Here is a 15,502-nt window from a genome sequence, read left to right on the forward strand (position 1 = left end):
CGTATATTGCACGGACGAGACTCAAGACGCGATCGCAAGGTTCTTCGATGTGGCGAATACGACAACCGCCGCACAGACACTGGCGCACGACCTGAGGATGCCAATATGGAGTTGGGATGAGGAATTTTATAAACTGGACATTGTCAGGGCTTCATTAAAACAAACAAGACTTCAACATAGTTTTAAATAGTTTACCATTTAAGTTAGTAAACAGATTAAGAGACAAACATTGAAACACGCAGAAATGTAAGCAGAAAGAAATTCGGAAATATTAAACGTAATTATAAAAACAAAAGCACGGACGCTAATGTCTGTGGAATATAGATCCTAATAAATAAACATATTCTACTGTAGGATTCCGATAACCATGTGCTCTATAGGGAAACTAGTCATGAGTCGGCTTGTTGCTAGTGTCGAAGTATATGGTATTTTGCAGTAAGACTTGTTGCTAATGTCGAAGTATATGGTATTTTGCAGTAAGGCTTGTTCCTAATGTCGAAGTATATGGTATTTTGCAGTAAGGCTTGTTCCTAATGTCGAAGTATATGGTATTTTGCAGTAAGGCTTGTTCCTAATGTCGAAGTATATGGTATTTTGCAGTAAGGCTTGTTCCTAATGTCGAAGTATATGGTATTTTGCAGTAAGAAAACTTTTTTATAATTAATAATAATAGTGAATATACAAGTAATGTAAAAATGTAAATTTGAAACCAATCGGATGTGGTGACAGGTTTAAATTAGAACATAAATAAAGGCCATTTAGTTTAGTGCATCCGATGCTGACCTATCGACTGGCGAGCGATTCTGTGAATCATTGCGGATGTGTTTTTATGTTAGTTGATAACCTTGTTATCATATCGCGGAGGAAGAAGGCTCAAGGTTGCTTGAAGAGCAACCGGTCGAATCACAAATGAGAGACGGAGACGAACCAAGGTGTGAATGTTCCTCCAAGAATTGTTCATCTTGGCTCGTCTCCCGTGGGGCCACGAAAGTAGCGACGAACGGGTAGACTCGACGTGGGTAGGCTTTAGTGGGCAGCACAAGATCTTGAGGTGGTTGTGGTTGTGATCACTACTATCACAGCTTCCGACTTCGGAGCCAGTCCACCGTGCGACGCGGAGAGTGAAGTTCGCTCGGCTGCGACCGGACGTCGCGGTTTATTTTCGGTTTTAAGTGTTGTTGTTCTTTTTGGGATGATTTTGTTTGGCGTTACGTAAATTGTTGTTATCCCTGACTTTGTGAATACAGCTTCATAATGTATTTAAATACTTATTGATATATAAATCAAAGAGAAATTAAATTTGTGAAACACTACGATTTAAATCCTTGTTTTGATATAGTGATTTGAATTGTGGTGGTTGTGATTGTGATGCCTTTCCCTGATGGATGCCGAGGGTCGTCTGGTATTCTGGAAGCGTGGGTTGTGGGAGAATGGTGCACCCACTCTTAGTTGTAACACCTGTAAGAAACTCCGCGCTGATAGGATATACTATATTTAGGAGTAATCAGCCCACCACTAGGTGGACCATGACATTGTCAAGGTTGTGGGAAGTCGCTGCATGCGGAGAGCGCAAGGCCAGTCGTCGTGACGATCTTTGGCGGGAGACGTATACCTATAGACTAGACTTATTTGTCGTAAGATCATAAAACCTTTGTATGGTAGAAGACGTCCACGCGGTGTTCAGTTGGATTAGTCTTGGGCTAGGAGATGGCCGAATGGGATCGGCAGAGGACAGATCCCGCTCGGAGACGACGCCGTCAGCGCAGAGACGTGCCTCGCGACGGCCCTCCGATGAATGGTGCTCCGCTACCATAAACGGGGCCTTCGGAGTCGCGGAAGTTTAGGGTGGGGGCCCTAAACTCCCACTATCTTCGGCGACTCTGAGGCGGACGATGGTTCGACGTGGTCTCGAACCATCGTGATAGCACCACGAGGGTTTCGGGGGTAGCGTATCCACGCATACCCCGGGACGGGCTATCGAAAAATAGCACGGCGCGAGGGAAGACCGCGTGGCGATCCCTGACCGGGAGATACCGCGGTCCCCCGTTTAGCGCAGAGGGCGACCACCGGGGGGGAGTTTTAGTGGGTAGGAATCTCACATACCCCTGTCCTCCCCCCAGAGGCATGGCATCTTAAATACCGGAAGATTTCCCCCATCGAAATGAAAAAAAAAAGTCTTGGGATGTGTGTAACCCATCTGTCAGTAGGCTTCATGCTTAAATGTCCCTTGGGGGTTTCAATCCATCGTATTATATGAACTAGCAGCTTTAGATAATTATACAGGGTGATACGTGATAGATGTAAAAGATTGTGGTGAATGGATAGCTCATTGATCAGCAAAAAGCTTTAAAGTTTTTGCCTTTCAAATTATTCTTTATAAAGTGAACATTTTGAAATAAGTTATATTTTTTTTTATGAACTGATGATTTTGTGCTCTTATATTCTGTTTAAAATTGTAGAGAGACATTTTTATTTCTGCCACTTATTTAAAAGACTTGTAATTGCATCTCTGTTTAACATAATTTTAATATACATGATAACCGATCATCCTGTGTATAGGTTCATGATGCAAACACGTTAATGTTTCACTCAGCCTGCAGTACGAGTTTGTTGTTTTTTTAGAGTAACATTATTCAATACCGCCTACAGCGAGCAGATGGTAATGTAGACAAATGTGTTTGTCCGAAGTGCATGTAACAGTGCTCCCACGCGACGAGATAAGCGGTCGATGAACCTCACGCATGGTTTTTTTACAATCGAAGCAACAGTTGCCTACAAACTTCGTACATTCTAAATATATTGACCAGTCACAGTAGAGTATAATAATAAATGAATACTATTTTGTCCAATTCAACTCGGATAGGCAGCGTTTAAGATGCTCCAAACATCTCGTCCAAAGTACCTCTATAAAGGATGTCCATAGTGTGTTGACAAGGCAGCGTGAAAAACTGGCTGCAACAAAGTTTCTGACCCCAAAATCTACCTATTTATTTGTAGATTTTTAAATAACTCCGTAAAACATTAAAGTTAACATTTACAAAATTCAAAACGTATATTAAATGTAAATTTATGAAAAAAGCTTATTATTAGATAAACGAATATTTAAATAACAAGAATACTTCGCAGTGATATCGCTTGATTATTTTCATTTCATTTAGGCTATATCTAATAAAGTGTATATGTATAAATCTGTGTTGATAAACTTTATTAAAAGATGTGTTGTTGTGGAGTTTCTTCATGCTTCTCCTACACAACAACAACACTTGACAAAGTAGAGTAGAGTCAAAAATAAAATAGGTTAAATCCGTGATTCCCAAAGTGGTGTATATCGACCCCTAGGGGTCTATGACAACCTGCAAGGGGTCTACGTGTGCGAAAAAAAATTTGTGGGTCCATAAAATGAAAATGAGGGATCTCAACACATATACTGATAGTACCTATTTACTTACATCATACTCTCTTATAATATCAAAATATTGACATTATTTATAAAGTACCGATGAAGTAAAAAAATATGTTTATTTGATGTTACGTATATTTCATATAACAGATACAAAAATTTATTTTAAGTAGTTTTAATTTAAATTCAATAAATAAATGTATAAATTAACACGTGTTTTAAGTTTTTAACACTAAACTTCACTACAGTTAGAAATTTACTGGAAATCAATATCAGGTAAGTAGGGGGTCTACCCAATACGAAAAAACATGGCAAAGGGTCTACGACACAAATAAGTTTTGGGGAACTCTGAGTTAAATAATAATTTGACGATCAATAAGAGTTTTGTTAAAAGTTCCAATGTTGAATAAATCAATTTCATCTTTATCTTTATATATGAAATATGTTATATTATTTTGTTTTCTATAAGAATTCGACTGGTTATTAACTTTTGGTGGTACAGTCAGCATAGACCGATAGTAACCAATAATTAATTTTAATATCTAGTAATACCAATTTTAAAAACTATTATTTTACTATGTTATCATTCGTTATTTAATATATCTGAAATCATTTATTTTGCGACGGTATAAGATACAGTATTTGAACGCAAATGATATATACGTTTCACCGATTTAAAGTTTTATACCAATTTTGAAACATCCTGTACATGTTGGTTTGACAATCACGTTCGGTTTTATTTAGTGAGTGATAAGTTTGTATAAATAATTACCGATATAGCACAGTTCTGATCTGTGAGGTAACTCTGTTGGCTTCAAGTGTAGTGCTCACGCAAGCGGAAAATGGTGTAAATAAATTACTTTTGTACTTCCTTATTCATAAAGTAATCTGCGTATATGTTCACACGCACTATGTCGTGAATTGATTTTTTTTTTCAATTAAATGTTAATAAACTATAGTTTAATGCCAACTTTATACATATTCGTATAAAAATATATCGCTATATTATATATAATGTGCGGTTTTAGGATTAAAAAATCTAATACACGAATCTAACTGTCGTGAAAAAAATTTTTAGTCAATTCAAATTTGAGATATGAAAACTGAATTTTATTTTTATTTTTAGGTCAGTTTTCCTATTAGGTGCGTAACATGCGTACCCGTGAACGACAGTACAAATTCGGTTAAAACAGTTTTTCAGTTTTTATTTTATTTTTCTTCTACATACTCTTTCTTTCTTATTCATTTCTTTTGCGGGGTAGACGTGATCTGTCATTCTTCGCTTGCAGTTAGCTTGCTTTTTTCTTTCATGCATCTCTTTCCTTACTGCAGTTTTTTTACATTAATTTTCACAGATTATTTACATTTATTTTACTTATTTACATTTATTTTGTAATGGAATGGGTACATTGCTTAGCGAAACTTTACTGACTTACACTGACAGCTCTCTGCTGGCACAAAAAATGTGTTCCATATTTGACGATGTGGAATTGGAATTTCCCTTTTTAAGTTATTCCAACGGCACGAGGAAGATATTCAATTGTCTTTTTTTTTGTATTGTTACAGTGAGTTGAAGAAGCTGTCAGAGGAGAGCCTGACCCGGCAGCCGGAGGAGGTTTTCGATATCATTTGCAAACTCGGCGAGGGTTCCTATGGAAGCGTCTATAAGGTAATTAGTATTACGTCATCATGTGTCATACATACGACCTCATAAGAAGGCTCTAGAGCAGGGCTTCTTAAACTATGAGTCGCGACCCCAAATGGAGTCGTGCGGCAAAATTCTGGGGTCGAGGTATTTTAATGTCAAACTAATATAAATACAATTTTATAATGTTTTGTGCAATTTTAAATTTTCGATTTTTTTATGTTTCAAAACGAATTCTAAAACTATATATTTTCATATGTATATGCATATTGTTACCTATTAAATAAATCATCAAAAAATATATTTTTTTTATATTTGTATGGAGTCGTTAAGAAACTCGCAATCATAAATGAGGTCGTGAATGACAAAAGTTTAAGAAGCCCTGCTATAGAGCATGGATGCACAGACCGTGCGGCCCGCCGGTCGATTACTGGTGGCCCGCCGACAGCAAAAACAATACTCTCATACATTCGAAAAATATTAAATTCTATTCCTGTATAAAACCAAAAAAAAAAAATAATTACCTATACTTCAGGCGGCCGGCCCGCCATCAGTTCATGATTTGCCCGAGTGGCCCCTAGTCTTAATAAGTCTGTGCAACCATGTTGTAGAGCTTAGCTGACACTTGTCGATCCAATTTGGATCGAGACCGCTTGGGAAGCTCCGAAACATCTTCTCGTCCAAATACCGCAATACCTGAAGTCGAAGGTCTTTGACCAGTGTATGTGAGCGGTGATATTATAGGGATCCGACACGTGGTCACGTATGGTGGTAATAGTTACCCAGAAATGAGGAAAATAAGGAGAACCACGGTCATCGTCGTAGTTCGAAGAATTGCTTGTCTTTACTTATCATAGGCGAGGCACATCGCTTGTGCACGAAGGCCGTTAGGACGACCACGAGCTGGTGGACGAGACGAGGGTAGGCCCCCGTTACATAGTTGTACGTAAAGGTCGCGGGAAGCTAGGCTACGGCCATAAGCACTGAACCCTAGGATCAAGAACACGCGTGACCTTGAAGTTATTTATAATTTTTTATGTACGCATCTCGGAAATTCTAACAGAGTACTATTTCGAACTTTCTAGAACCTTATCCGTTGTATAAATAATTGTACTCCCCATGACGACAGTTCAAGTTTTGTTTTCGAATTATAAGATTAAGATTTACAATCATTGATACAGAGTGACTGTTTCTGATTTCTTAAGCGATTTGGAAGCGAAGTTTGGCTGACTAAGCGATAGTATACTTTGTGTTAAAGTAGGGTGACCATCTGATTTGTGAATAAAGGACTCCTTGTGAACCAGTGGTGTTTCATTTCAAGTCAGAACCCACAGAACGTAACAATATGTTAATAGTATTTTTAGTGATAGGCAGGAACGGAAGGTTTTATGTGAAACTATTTAACTAATCTCTTTTTAATTTGTTGTGTTAGAGGATTCGAATGAAATAATAATTGTACCGACAGGCGCTGCACAAGGAGAGCGGGCAGGTGTTGGCTATCAAGCAGGTGCCGGTGGACACAGACCTGCAGGAGATCATCAAGGAGATCTCCATCATGCAGCAGTGTGACAGTCCTTATGTAGTAAAATACTACGGCAGCTACTTTAAGAACACCGATTTATGGGTAACGAATACATTTCATCATCATTTCAGTTGTGAGACGTTCACTGATGGACATAGACTTTACGAATAGATTGGTCTGTTGCCTGTCCAACTATAGACACCCTTGGGTTGTATAACAGTGTCCATAACGCGGTAGTAATATCACGTCACACACGTGCGTGTGTTACACGGACGAGACTCAAGATGCGATCGCAAGGTTCATCGATGTGAATACGGCAACCGCCGCACAGACACTGCCGTACAACCTGAGGATGCCAATATGGAGTAGCGATGAGGAAGTGGTTGTTAAATGACATTACTAGAGAGTTTATAAAAAAAAAGACACCACTAAAAAATTAAAAAAAAATTGGTTCAAATTAGTTTAAGATTTAATCTAGGAAATAGTTTAAGAAGTAACTAGAGTAATTTACTTTGGTAAACAGTCTATAGGTATCATGTCTAGCATGATAGAAGAAGAGCATAAAAAGGGATGAGGATGCCAATATGGAGTAGGGATGAGGAAGTGGTCGCACGAACTGTAATGTTAAAAAATTGGACATTGTTAGGGCGTCGTTAAAAACAAAACATCAATGACTAAGTATAATTAGACATAGTTTCAAATAGTTTTTTTTTTTAAAGAAATTGTAAACGTAATTGTAAAAACAATTAAAACGCTATAAACAGTTTGCAATCAACTAAGTACTTTTATTACAGATTATACATACATCGTTAGTTCACAACTAAGACACTAGATGACGCTAGGGGTAAATAAATATATGTCTGTGGAATATAGACTCTAATGTTAAAAAGAAACTAAACTGACATTAACGTCTGTACAGGTCTTTGGCGGTGTGTTTTACTTAGGGTACTAGGATATCATGATTCGGACTTATCTGTTTCCCGGAGGTCAACCAGGAGTTGTGATTTCAGATTGTAATGGAATACTGCGGCGCAGGCTCAGTGTCAGACATAATGCGGTTGCGCAAGAAGACCTTATCGGAGGACGAGATCGCAACCATCCTCATCGATACGCTGAAGGGCTTGGAGTATCTACACCGGCGGAGGAAGATCCACCGCGACATTAAAGCGGGGAACATATTGCTCAACACCGAGGGCCATGCTAAACTGGCCGACTTCGGTGTGGCGGGGCAGTTGACGGTCAGTTCTCTTGTTTTACTCTTGTTTCATATACAGATACAAAGGTTCAAAACTTTTACATATACTTTTAATCACCCTGTGTAAATGTGATTACTCTGAGATATCGCCGCCCCCTCCGAATAAAATGACCATCGCCGGTATCATTTTTGGGGTTTTTAACCTTTTAAGTGCCATGAGGACCGCCGGCTACCTCACGATACCCAACAATAGGTGCCGTGAGGGCCGCCGGCTACCTCACAATTTTTCATCTGTACATCTAAGGAATATTATTTTTTTCCTACCCTCCGGTAATTATTAGCTTCATTAGGCACCTAGCAACTGGATCACGGGATGGTATACGATTTGCGGCATGTTTTAGAAGCGGTTACCATGGGTGCCAATGAGACCGCGGGCGGCCTCACTTTTTATATAAAATTTACATTAGAATATGTATATAGAAACCTTTCACATTTCACAATTTATTCATATTTCAAAGCTGGCCTTGAAAACCTATCGTGTTTTCTGTGTTACAAAAACGTGACCCGCCGGCGACCTCATGGGACACCGAGTACTCTGTTGCCTTTAAGTGCCATGAAGGTCGCCGGCGGTCTAAGTACATAATGATATATATAATGTGTTATATTCATTCATAGAATGTAAAGATCCCAAATTTTCACATAAGGAAAGCCTACACTTGATATTTCCATTTGGCACCTGGGGAAGTCATGGCCAAAACAGCTTGCCAGTTAGAAGGTTAAATATTTGATTTATATGAGTTCCAATACACCTTGTTAATTTTCTTGTTCTCTACACACCATAATACGACACTGCGATCGCCAACCCGTCTGCCAAGCATAGCGATAATGGTATATCCTCCCATAGATATCTTTGGACTAGGCCTATATCCTGCAGTGTGTGTCTATGGATTGAAATGACACCGACAGGTTGTACCAAAATTCAAAGAATGAAGTGAAAACGCTTTTAGTTTCTTACTTAAATTGAAACTACGAGGGTGGATTGAAAAGTACTCGGCCTAACACAGATCCATTCAATTCTAAAAATCAAATCTACGCACATTATTTAGTTCAGTTCAGACTAGTTCATTGTGTGAAGTTCGAAACGTGTGCGATAATTAGTTGTGATTTTATAAATTTATTAACAAAGTAATCGGACATAATTTCCGCGAATGGAGCAAATCGAGCAGCGTGCCGTCATTAAGTACCTCCATAAGAAGGGGCTATCATCAAAAGCCATCCATGATGACATGGTCAGTGCATTAGGCAATTGTGCTCTGTCATATTCATCCGTCAAAAAATGGATAGCAGAATTTAAGCGTGGTAGAGAGAGTGTGAAAGATGAACCCCGCTCTGGAAGGCCTTCGACGTCAACTACTGACGAAAATATTAAAAAAATACTTGATTTAATAATCGGAGACCGTATATTAAAAATTAGGGAGATAGCCGAGATTATAGGCATCTCTTATAAACAAACTCAAAACATCATTGTCAACGAGTTGGGTTTCCACAAGGTGTCTGCGAGGTGGGTTCCGCGACTGCTTTCAGTTGAACAAAAAAGGACGCGATTGACTATTTCACGCGACTGTTTGGAGTTATTTGAAGCCGATGCAGATGATTTTTTGAATCGTTTTGTTACTATGGACGAAACATGGGTTCATTACTGTACACCGGAAACAAAACAACAATCAAAACAGTGAAGAAGACCTGGTTCACCACCCCCTAAAAAGGTTAAGTCGATTTTGTCGGCAAATAAGGTGATGGCTTCAGTATTCTGGGACTCGAAAGGTGTGATTATGATTGATTATCTTGAAAGGGGTCAGACTATAAACTCTGATTACTACTGCACCTTACTACGTCGTTTACGAGAGGAAATAAAAGAAAAACGTCGAGGAATGCTCAGAAGAAAAGTCCTGTTTCATCAAGATAACGCCCGTGTTCACACGTGAGTACAGTTAATGGCTGAAATTCACAACTGTGGCTTTGAACTGTTACCGCATCCGCCGTATTCACCTGATTTGGCACCATCAGACTTCTTTCTGTACCCTAACCTAAAAAAGCACTTGGGAGGTCAAAGATTTTCGACAAACGGCGAGGTCAAAGCAGCTGTAGACGCATATTTTGACTCTAAGGAAGAATCATTTTTTTTCAACGGTCTAAATGCTTGGAAGGGGAGGTGGCAAAAGTGTATTGAACTTGATGGTGATTATGTAGAAAAATAAAAATATAACTGATTTAGTATGTGTTAATTTTCTTGGTTAGGCCGAGTACTTTTCAATCCACCCTCGTATGTGAGGTGCAATCGAAAAGTGGACTCGATACGAGTTAAATCCTTTTGCTTTAATATAAAAATTATGTATGTTATATGTAATAAGAGGAGTGGGGGGGGGGTCGTAAGAATTTTGGAAAGGTTAAGTGATGTGAATTTACCGCGCAGGACACAATGGCGAAACGCAACACGGTGATTGGAACGCCGTTTTGGATGGCACCAGAGGTTATTCAGGAGATTGGCTACGACTGCGTGGCTGATATCTGGTCGCTGGGCATCACGGCGCTCGAAATGGCGGAGGGCAAACCGCCCTACGGCGATATACACCCCATGCGCGCCATATTCATGATCCCGACTAAACCGCCGCCGTCATTCAGGTTAATTATAATTATAATTATTTATATACATCTAGACTTGCTTCTACGCTAGTATCTATATAGTACCATGGCCTATATATAAGAGAAATTTTTAATGGAATCAGGCGTTACCTCGAAGTCCTTCCTAAGTAAGAAAATGACCAATATTTAGAGTCAAATGACTCTGTGTTTGGCACTAATCGGTGTAACATAACTCCTGAAGATGCCCCGTGGAGGGGTGAAACACGTGAGTAATTTGGCGGTGGCGGTTGTGTGATTCGCATTGTTTGCCGCATACGCATTTATCAGCGGGCTGGCGGGCGGTGCATTTGCAGCACGGCTACCACTGCATGTGCGGAAGTGGCTAAATATTGGTCCTTTTCTTACATAAGAGAAATTGTTTAAAAGTACGGAGACTAATTTGATTGCGAACAAAGTAATAAGTTAACATCAAATTTAAATCAAAGTTAATCACCTTCAAAGTAATCTTCTTGGCTAGCGATGCATTTGCCCCAACGTAGATACCGCGATTGGAAGCGCTTCTGAAATGCTTCTTCAGGAAGGTCTACCAGATGCTTTATTGTAACTCTTACAATATCCGTCAATCTACGTGTTAAATATTTAAACAATGTAATGTTGCAAAATAAAATAGTAAGGAAACGTAGAATGTAGTGGTTGAGGATGGATGTATGGCTAATGGAATGAAGGAGAAAGACTGGGAAAATTGTAGAATGAAAGAAACAGTACGACAGATAAGATGATACATGAAAGAGAAGAATGATAATAATAAAAAATATGAATAAATTACTAGAAATAAAAAGTCTCTGTCCCACACGAGATAGGGGGAAAAAAAATAACGGTCAATTATGTCAAAACTGTTTACTTTCAGCACATTTTTGGGAAGAACAATAGCATAACCAAAAACTTCCATCAAATCCATAACTTCTTTCGTAACTCTTTGGTGTCCACAAGATATCTCTAAATCTAGAAGGAGACAAGGTTATGTTAAATAACTAATAAAGCCTTTCAACGGCAATATTTAGCGCTGATGAAAGCGTTCCGAATTTTCTCCAAGATTAAAACAGTTTCTATTTTAATTGAAACTATTTCCTAGTGGCCAAAATGAGTTGTTTATTTAATTTTAATATGTTTTTTACAGAGAACCAGACCAATGGTCGTCGGAGTTCATAGATTTCGTCAGCCAGTGCTTGGTCAAGAACCCACAGGAAAGGGCAACAGCGGAGTTTCTCCTGAACCACGAGTTCATTGGTTAGTGGCGCGTCGATCTTTGGGGACGTACCCAGGGTATGACCCAAGAGTTAGAGGTGTTCTTTAGGCAATGTTGTCACCTGGTATGTTCAAGTGGACACTGGGGCAATTGTATCATAGCATGTGAGATTAGTGTTAATGACGAAATATATATTGGAATGAATATGCTGGAATAGAAGCCATGTAAGATCGATATATAATATGAACAGCCCTACGAATCTAGGGAAAATAACTTACCTGCCTTCCTAATGCCAGGAAGTTTTAAATGATAATTTCATCTTACTTTTTGACCCCAGGTGTATTTTTATTCCAAAGTAGAAATATATTTTTTTGTTTCTATTAACATTGATTTCTCTATTACGACTCACCTAAGGTTAATTATTTCATTCTTCTTCTTGGCTGATGGACTCCCACTGCAAAGCTTGCCCCCCCCTCCCCCCAAGACTTCTCGCGACCTTAACTATGTCGTCGGTCTACCTGGTGAGGAGTGCACCCACGCAGCATCCACATAATATATAAGCACTGCATCAATGCAGATACATGGGAACAGACCCTCGTTGCATCAGGTCGTGACGTCTCCTGTGCACTGTCCGCAGGTAATGCGAAGCACCCAAGCATCCTCAGCACGATGATAGCGGAGGCGCGCGAGATCCGTGAGAGCCAAGCCTTCAGGAGCGCGCAACAAAGCAGTAATGCCAAGACCTTCGGAGCGGTGAGGCTTTTTGCACTCTCATACGTATATACAACCTCCTTATATACAAACTTTTTAATTGTAACCTAGAATAATGGTATTACATTTATTCATTGCAGCCAAAAGCCTTACTATGACGCGTAAGTCTCCCCCAAAGATCATCACAATGACCGGTTTTACGCTGTCCACGACCTTGACTATGTCCGACCACCTGGAGAATCTATACACGTGTCATGGTAGCTTCTCAACAACTTTACAGCTTTAACATCGAACGGCACCAGCGATATGCCCCGCCTACTGCCTTCAGACGAACATTTCTTCGAGCTACGTCTATGACTGGATCTTCTGTGGATCTCCTCATTTCTCTCAATAATGACAGCAAAGACTCCTAGGTTAACTATCCTATTATTTTGCCTATATATAGAACAATTGCTTCCATAAAACAAAAATGTATTTTGTATAGGGAGAAGAAAAGGATGGCACTATTAGTTGATTTCTTTCTTTCAAATTGAGCTCTTCGTTTAAAAATATATGACTATTGGAAACTGAGGATATGGTTACTGGTCCATTCCATTTTTGTTTTTGTTTACTTGTCTTAGACGTTATAGAACATTATGGGTTTCCTTACCACTAAAAAGCCTTCAGTGATTTCTCTCAACGTGCTGGTGAACCTTGGAGTAGATATCTCTGACATCCTCGCTGTACCAGAGGAATATGAAACTTCATATTTTTATCACCTCCAAGTTACAATACTCCAATTAGCATGACAAAATTGTGGTTCCAGGGCGAAGGGTACAGTGAAGCGACCATGAAGCAACGCGATGGTACTTTGGTGCCGGCACGCGACGGCACCGCCACCGCCGATCTGGCGGCGGACCTCGGCACCATGGTCATCAACGAACCCGACCTCGCTACCATGAAGAGTTAGTACCTGACCACATCACCACATCATTCTCTCGGGACTAGTTTTATAGATATAAGAAGATTAATTACCACCCTCTTCCATGCCAGGTACTGACAAAAGTCTGGTAATATAAAATAGGGGACCCTTGATCTAGTCACTTCATGGAGCATCTCTCGAAGCGATTTCAGATCACATCGGACTACAAATCTGGTAAAATAGTTGAAGATAGCGGCACGAGCTGAGGCTAATCAAGGAATCCTCAGTGCCTTCCCTCCTCACATTCGCGAAATCTACAAATACCTCTTTAGTCAGTGCATGACTAGTCAAATGAAGTATTAAAAATATGAGATTCTTCCTAGAACCGGTAGTTCGTGGAGGTAATAACAAAACGAAGTCCGAAATAGAAGTTTGTATGTTAATTCACGCTTATCCTACATATACACCAATTTATGATAATAATGATCTACCAATTAAAATCGTCAGCCAATCACGAGTCCAGAATTATTGTATAGAGCTCTCTTTCGCACGATGTATATAAAGAATTATATTTCTGTGGGATTCCCCTTTTGGAAGCGATGTCGATGCGAAGGCGATGACGTAACATAGCTCCTTAGTACTAATTGTATGACTGTGTTTGTAATTTTATTTTAATACTTCTATTCAATTTTCAGGAGGTACGCTATGTAAACTTTTAAATATAGATATAAAATATACTTACACAATTATTTGATTATAAAATACTTAATTAATTACATATATATATATATATACATGTACATATATATATGTATATATATACATATAATAATTTACATCGTGAACGGTGGAATGGTTTAAAAAAATTCAAATGTACAAACATATTCTGTTAAATATCCTGTATATTATTATTTTGTAAGTAAATTTTATATCTATATTTCATATAGATTGGTTATGGGTATGATTGTCTTGAAAAGGTGTGAAATGTGTGAACACATATGGTGCTTGTCGGATTTTTGGATCCCATTTGGGTGAAGGCCTACCCTTTCAAGAATTATCTGTTTTAAAGTCAATAGTGGCCTTTGGAACATTATCATCAGCGATGATGATATGACGAAAATACGAATTATTTCTGAAACTATTGATTGTTGTATACGACGAACCATACATTGAGGTAAACAATCGTTCATATCTGTAAGCAACCACCCTGTATATAAGCTCAACCTATTTGTCATTCTGTATCCAGGGCATGACACAGACCCGAAAGATACCAACCGGCCGAAGTATCGGCCGCTGTTCCTGGAGCACTTTGAGAAGAAGGAGCTCGGTCGCAGCATCAACAACGGCCCCCACGCGCATCAGCTGCCGCCACCCCCTCAGGAAGTCCGGGGGTGAGTCTCTCCACCCCTCGTTTCCTACCACTTATTTCATCTTCACTTTTTTCTAGAATTGTCGATTAGATTGCTATTAGCCAAAGTGGTGAAATAAAAAATCGTAACTGCAACACTCGTTCTACTTTTCTTTTTATTATCGAATTTATTTTATATACTAGCTGCGCCGCGCGACCTTGCGTGGAATTTAACGAAATAACATTAGTTTATTATTTATATTTTTGGAGTTTTCTAAAATAAAGGTAGCCAAAGTTGCCAGTATAAGACCCGTCAAAAATGTTCAAGCCATCTCAGAGATTAGCCGGAACAAACATACAGACGGACATAATTTTAAAATATATAATATCAGTATATGTACAACATATGTTCATATACGTGTGGTGAAAAGCGTTTATTTTAATATTAAAACAGACACTTCATTTCATTTATTTGTAAGTTATTGTATTTGTAATATATATTAGTTTTGTGCGTAATTGTCGAATGGGTCAAATTACTGTTCCAGCGATAAAATCGATTTTGAACTCGTTTACCAGAAATCAGATCAAATTCAGAAATGCGTTTTCTAGTTATTTTATAAGTTTGTGAGTGTGAGTTGTTTACTATGCGATATTTTCTTATCCAGTCACCCTTCTGCATAAAAAATATCTTTTTTAATGTGTTGCCAAATAAAATTTACGGAAACTCTTTAAGTTTTTATGCGGTTTAATTATAACTATATATATTATAATTTTAATTATAATATATATATATATATATATATATATATATATATATATATATATATATATATATATATATATATTACTGTTTTCAAAAAGTATGGTGAAATTATGGAAGCAGGTGATTTC

At 38.5% G+C, this 15,502-nt stretch overlaps 1 protein-coding gene across 3 annotated transcripts in view; it reads left to right on the forward strand.

Annotated features, from left to right (window-relative positions):
- The window catches only part of hpo (serine/threonine-protein kinase hippo), a 55,002-nt gene that overhangs the window by 31,570 nt on the left and 7,930 nt on the right, over nucleotides 1-15,502 (forward strand). For all 3 annotated transcript variants that reach the window (XM_068770462.1, XM_068770459.1, XM_068770460.1), the window contains exons 2-9: nucleotides 4,967-5,069; nucleotides 6,511-6,669; nucleotides 7,578-7,805; nucleotides 10,236-10,444; nucleotides 11,583-11,692; nucleotides 12,289-12,404; nucleotides 13,168-13,306; nucleotides 14,510-14,654. In XM_068770462.1, the coding sequence (XP_068626563.1) occupies nucleotides 4,967-5,069; nucleotides 6,511-6,669; nucleotides 7,578-7,805; nucleotides 10,236-10,444; nucleotides 11,583-11,692; nucleotides 12,289-12,404; nucleotides 13,168-13,306; nucleotides 14,510-14,654 (1,209 nt within the window). The remainder of the gene's footprint in view (nucleotides 1-4,966; nucleotides 5,070-6,510; nucleotides 6,670-7,577; nucleotides 7,806-10,235; nucleotides 10,445-11,582; nucleotides 11,693-12,288; nucleotides 12,405-13,167; nucleotides 13,307-14,509; nucleotides 14,655-15,502) is intronic.

Source organism: Battus philenor, unplaced genomic scaffold (assembly GCF_028537555.1).
Source record: "Battus philenor isolate CCGP_79_NKW_IND1 unplaced genomic scaffold, ilBatPhil1.0.hap1 SCAF_3, whole genome shotgun sequence".
Classification (NCBI taxonomy): domain Eukaryota; kingdom Metazoa; phylum Arthropoda; class Insecta; order Lepidoptera; family Papilionidae; genus Battus; species Battus philenor.